The sequence below is a fragment of the Equus asinus genome, chromosome 7, assembly GCF_041296235.1.
Source record: "Equus asinus isolate D_3611 breed Donkey chromosome 7, EquAss-T2T_v2, whole genome shotgun sequence".
Taxonomy (NCBI): domain Eukaryota; kingdom Metazoa; phylum Chordata; class Mammalia; order Perissodactyla; family Equidae; genus Equus; species Equus asinus.
In genome coordinates this window covers 86,006,803-86,012,802 of record NC_091796.1, presented here as the reverse complement: position 1 = coordinate 86,012,802, position 6,000 = coordinate 86,006,803, and the positions used below count along the sequence as shown (strand labels likewise).

The following is a 6,000-nucleotide window of genomic DNA, read 5'->3' as shown; positions in this document are numbered from 1 at the left end:
GTGCCTCTTGGAGCCACTTTGGTTTTCTGAGATGTCATTAGATGCTCGCATCTTCAGAGCCCTGCAGCTGCGGCAGGAGAGCACTGGGAAGCCTGTGATGCTGAAAGTGACATCTCTGAGCCTGGGAGTGGGCTCAGAGCTGTGCAGAAATTAACCTGACCATCAAACAAGGCAGCATCCCTCACGGAGGCTGAGCGGCATGTGCAGCTTTTTAAATACACAGATGTCAACATCCCTGAAAATAACAAAGTATTCTGAGATTCTAAATATTTGCTTGTTTATTGAGTTTTGACTATAAGCCAGGACATTTGCTCCTACCATGAGCTGGGCATATATCTGAGAGTCTCCCGACCAAATGGAATGTAGAGTTAGAATTCCTCTCTCCTCCACCTGAGAAGAGGAAGATGAAGGGAGGAAAAATAGCCACGTTCCCCAAATCAAAGAAGCCAACACCTGAAATGACTAAGTATCCTGTGTTAAAAGAGAAAACACTCTTCAAAGTAAGCTGGTGGTGGCTTCCTGACACATTGTCACTGCAGGAGCAAAAGTTGCAGGATTTTATTGGGAAGCACCACACCCAAATGAGTTCACGGCAAGTTCCCCAGGACAAAGAAGGGAGCAGGGCGAAGGTCCCACATGGAAGCTCACGCGAGCTATCTCTGAAGCACAGAACAGACACCAGGAGAGAACCTCCTGCTATGGCTCTAGGCTCCAGGGATAGCTCCACCCAGGCTGAGCAGAAGGCACAGGCCAGGGGTCAGTGGATAAAGATGCAGATCAGGCCGAGTGCACAGGATGAGAAGACACAAGAGTGACTGTTACATAATAATTTGTCTTGGTGCCTGGTTCCTGGGAAAGAACCTCTAATTCTTTGGACTTTCTCAGTGATAGGAGCATCTCTGATATCTATGGTATGCCCCTTGGATCACACCTGAGTTTACACTAGGTGACTCAGGATGGAGGTGATAGCAGCCCCATCTCTCTGGGGAGAGGCGAGGGGCTGGAGATTGAGTTCAAGCATGTGGTCAATGGTTCACTCAACGGTGTCTCTGTCATGAAACCCTGATAAAAACTCTGAACACTGAAGCTCAGTGAACACACTGATACGCCGAGAGGGTGCTGTGTCCTGATTCTGTGGGAGAGGACATGGAAGCTCTGCATCCAAGACCCTCCTGGACCTCACCTTATGTGTCTCTTCATTTGGCTGGTCCTGATTTGTATCCTTTATAATAAAACTGTAATCACAAATATAGTGATTTCCTGGGTTCTGTGAGTCATTCTCACAAATTATTGAACCTGAAGGGGTTAGGGGAACCTCTGAATTTGTAGTCAGTTTCTCAGAATTGCAAGTGTTCTTGGGACCCCCAAACCTGCAGCTTGTGTCTGAAGTGAGGGCAGTCTTACGGGGAACGATGCCCTTAAGCCTGTGGAGTCTGCACTAACTCTGTGTGGTCAGTGTCAGAACTGCATTACAGATCATAGTGGTCCAGGTCTGTCCTGTCTTGGGCCCCGGATAAAATGCTGGACTGTCTGAATTTTCCAGGACTTTTTGTCTCCTTTACCCATCCACTCCTCCACCTCCAGTGAAAATCCAATTTCCTCTGAAATCAGGATGTTTGGGACCCAAATTAAGGCACATATGACAGCCCAAAGAGCAAGTATAATCTATATCTACAGCACTATGGAATAAAAAACAAAGCGTGGACCACTACTTAGCAGCTGTGTGACTTCAGGCAAATTGCTAAACCCCTCTGAGCCTTGGGTCCCATCTCTGTAAGATAAGGCTAATGACCCTCCCCCTCATAGAGCTAATGGGACAATTCAATGATATACCTTACTTACAAAGAGCGTAGCGTGTTCTCTTCCACGTGGAAGGCACTCAATAATCATCAGCCTACTCTCTTCCTATTTTCAAACTGCCCTGTACCAAACTCTCCCAGCCTCTCTGTTCTCCCTGGATATCTGTTCTGGGTGCTGGGCCCACTGGCAACATGCTGATGTTTTAGATCCCAGGCCAGCAGGAAGCCAACCATTAAACCAAAAGCGAAAAGCAAGTAACAATTACCTTGAACAAAAAGGACATTTATATTTACTTCAGTGCCTATAAAAGACACCATAAAATATAATATGCAGCATGCATCCCCGTGATTAACAACAGATCTTGCAAATTATTCTCTCAGGTCCCTGGGTGCATCCAACTGGTCACTAAGAACAATTAATTCTTTCAGGAAATAAAGGGATTGCAATCATCTCTGGTCAGCGGAAAATCTGCTTGTTGTATCATGAATAAAGAGAACAGAAAATGAGACTCAAATTCGAGGTTTTTGTGTCCCACGAATGGGGTGAAGTAAGGTCAGAGAGACTCAAATACAATTACTGTCTGTGAGCATGGGTGCTCAGTGGGAGCGAGGACCAGCCAAATCTGAGGTCTTGGGGACCTGAGACCACAGATCAGGAGTTAGAGCAGGAGTCTGGGGCTCCCAGGAACAGAAGCAGATGACTGAGCTGGGCAAGGGGCAGGCTGGCCGCAGGCAATAAGGTGGGAGAACAGAGTCCAGGCAGGGGACAAGCAGGTTTCAGAGTGACTGAGTCACAGTGACGGGTTTAGACTGTAGTCTTCAGGACTGGGGGCTTTGAATGACGAACCAAAGGGTCAAGTCAGGAAGCAATTAGTAGAACAAGACGGGTGCCCAGGTCACAGAGAATGAGGTGAGAACCCACGGGAACCAAAGTCCATGGTTTCAGCTGAGCCTCTGAGTTCCTGGCCTCGGTCTCCTCAACTCTTCCGACCAAGTGCTCAGTCCCGGAAAGGGACAGAATCTACAAGGAGCAGGAAGTGGCCCCACAGTGGAAGGCTGAAGGATACAGGGGCAAGAAGCCAAGCAGACCACAATGGCATGTGGCGTCCAGGTCAACTCTTACCTAATGGCCACAGAGGATTCACTCACAACCTAGAATAAAAATCCCACTGACCAAGCCCTGCCCTGCAACCTGAAGGGGTTTTATTGAAACTCAGCACACAAAACACCAAAGGGGTCACCACGACTCAACAGAGCCTGCCTCAGGTGCCAAGCACCTTGCGAAGGGGTGATCCCTACAGGGAGTGAAGGGCAAGGAGAGGGAACCTGTTCTCTAGCGAGCTCAGAGACCATGCACCCCTCCAACAAAGTCAAACTTCCTACAAGTTAAATATGCTCTCAGTGGGAATCATGGTCCCTCCTGACAATAGGAACGGTTAACGGAAGTGGGGGGCATCCAACCCAATGGCACATACCAGGAGTGGGAGAGTAGACAGAGGTACCTTCTCCCTGGATAAGCAGAGAAACCTATTGCATGGTACAGCATGTGGGCCCAGAGACAAGGGCTACAGTGGGGGAGAGGAATTCCAGAGGTGGAATATACGGGGCCACGGACAGTGACCGTGGGGCTCCAGGCCACCATGTGGCAGAAACGGCGCAACTGAGACATGACGAAAGAGAGGAGTGAGGAAGACCTCTTGCCCACCATAGGGTCACACTGTAAAGGGGAAGAGGGCAGTAAGTCCACTCAGTGTGGAGCAGGCAACAGCCAGCAAAGCAGGGCCAAGACCCAGCTGGCCAGCCTGAGCCCCTTCACACGCAGAACGAGTTCATGAAGGTTGATCTGCCATAAGCTGAGGGTCTCGCTGAAAGAGATCTGGGTCCTTCTGAAGAACGAACAGGTATTCCTCTTCTTGTGCCTACAGGAGGAAGAAGACAACAAGAGAAAAAGAGGCAAGAAACACTCAGTATCCTTTAGAAAAATGGAAGATGGTGCTTTGCCAACTCGCCAGCTCCCTGTCCCAGTGGACGACTCCTGGTTACGTGATCATACCACCGTCCAATCAGGGACCAGCGGAACGCAACTGTACCAAAGGCGTTTTCCAGATAAGCCAGGTAAGCAAATGCTGTAGTTTCACAGGGTATCAAGGGCCTAGTGGATCCACTGAGTAGAACAATCCAATGTTTCTCTTCTTCCAAAAGTATAGTGAATATATGCCAATCCAGAAGCCCCCAGACTCAAATATAAAAGCTTTCTCAAACTTTCTATGGGTAAGAGTCACCTGGAAACTTGGTCAGGTGGTCCTGGGAGGCTGGTCCTGAGACTCAGCCCAGCTCAAGCCCTTCTGCACCAACAAAAGGCCACTATGAGATTGGTGTTACGGTGATAACCTATTCAGGACTTTGCTTCCCGAACCCTCAGAGGAAGAATAAATCACGTTCCGCCCTTTCCTCATACCGTCTATTTTGCTGTAATCTAATTCCATACTTGATAGTGGGTACATGATATATGTGGTCCACTCTCCTTCACCAGTTTCCCAGAATGACCCATTCCTCGCCTAGGATGGATGGGCTCGGAGTTGACCACAGTCCAGGCCTCCCCTCTTGGGTGAGAGCATGCAGCCACAGCATGGGCCTTCCCATGTATTCACCACCCTCAGGTGGAAAGGCCTAGAACCCTTATTCCTCTGCCACTACCTTCCTGAGGAAGCACCATTCCCTTCCTCATCAACACCCCAAGGGTGATGAGGCATCCAAAAAGATCTGAGATCCCGAGAAAGCCTGCTGGTGACACTTTCCTGGAGTCACAGTCACACTGACAGGGAAAAGGATACTGGCCTTGCTGCCTGGCCAATCCTGGGGAGACGGGTCCCAGGACCAGTTAGAGGTGGGATGTGCATCAGGGCATCCTGAATTCAAGCCCAGGGGACACTCGGATGGGACTGAAACTCTCAGAAAACATTTCAAACTTTACTAAGGGTAAAGCTTGACAGGTAGGGTGGGATCCTAGAATCCATTATTTTAACAAGTACAGGTGGCTCTCTGGAGCATCCAAAAGCATCACTCAGTTCACTAACTCCCTGTAGGGAGACGGGGAGATTGGGAAGCTCAGGCAGGGCCCTGGGGACTGCGGGAGGAAGTGGAGGTAAGTGGGACCTCTGGGACAGGCCAGGGAGCCAGAAGGAGAGGAGAAGCTGGAGCCCACACTCACGCGGCCAGCGCTCTGATGCAGCAACGTGACATGTTGAGGAAGGAGCTGGCGCTGGCACGGGTGCCCAGAGCGGCCTCAATGCCGCGCAGCAGGTCGTTGGTCTTGAAGATGAGCAGCATCTGGCGTGGCACGTGACTGAGGAGCTGGCTGATCTGGGGCAGGTAGTTGGCCGCATTGTTGCGGATCTCTGAGTCCTGAAGCAGCAACAGGGAGACAGAAATGGATGGTGGGTGTGGCAAGTGAGGCCCAGGGTGGCAGGTGTCCAGGCAGCCTGTGCCCTGAGGGGATGCAAGGAAGCTCCAGGAGGGAGCTTCAGGAGGGCTGCCTCGGCACCACTAGGAGCCCTCGCCAAAGGGCAGCTTAGCACAGGGGGCTTTGTAGCCTGAAAAACCTAGATGGGATGTCTCACCCCAACTTCTGGCCAATCACAGGACACAGTACAGGAGAACATCGACAGGGGCTGGGCCGCATTTCTGCCGCCTCTGCCATCCCTGGCTCCCCACAGCCACAGTCACCAGTACCCATTGCCCAAGCCCCCAAGCCAGGAGTGACTGAGGCAGGAAGTCTAGCTCCCCATCACCCATTGGACGAGGCTGGAAGTAACCAGCCTCTCAGCCCACGGGTCCACCCTGGCCTTACTCTCCAAGGCTTCTTCCCAGACCGCCAATTTCATACCAGGCCTGGAAAGAGCCCTGGAAGCTGTTACTGGCTGTCTTGTCCCCCACCCCCTCAGCCAAGCCCAGGCTGGTGCAGTTCATAGGTCTGAGCTCCTGACCCCAACCCAGCTCAGAGTCCTGCCCCAGACCCTGCCCGAGCCCCTGCCCCACCAGACCCACCCAGAGCCCCTGCTGCCCACACAACCACCGCCCATCACTGTCTCAGCCCACCCAGTGCCCAAGGTCCTCATACCCTGGAGCGGGATCCAGGGCTAGCCTTCGCGCCATCCTGGTGTGCAAGTTTGGGGTCTGCCTTCCCACCCTTCCCCATCCC

At 51.6% G+C, this 6,000-nt stretch overlaps 1 protein-coding gene across 3 annotated transcripts in view; it reads right to left on the bottom strand.

Annotated features, from left to right (window-relative positions):
- Positions 1 to 260: 260 nt before the first annotated feature.
- Positions 261 to 6,000, bottom strand: part of ADCK1 (aarF domain containing kinase 1) — a 112,003-nt gene continuing 106,263 nt past the window's right edge. For all 3 annotated transcript variants that reach the window (XM_014846732.3, XM_070514126.1, XM_070514125.1), the window contains 2 exons: positions 5,011 to 5,204; positions 261 to 3,718 (listed from right to left, as the gene is read on the bottom strand). In XM_014846732.3, coding sequence (XP_014702218.2) covers positions 3,547 to 3,718; positions 5,011 to 5,204 — 366 coding nt within the window. In that variant the 3' untranslated portion in view covers positions 261 to 3,546. The remainder of the gene's footprint in view (positions 3,719 to 5,010; positions 5,205 to 6,000) is intronic.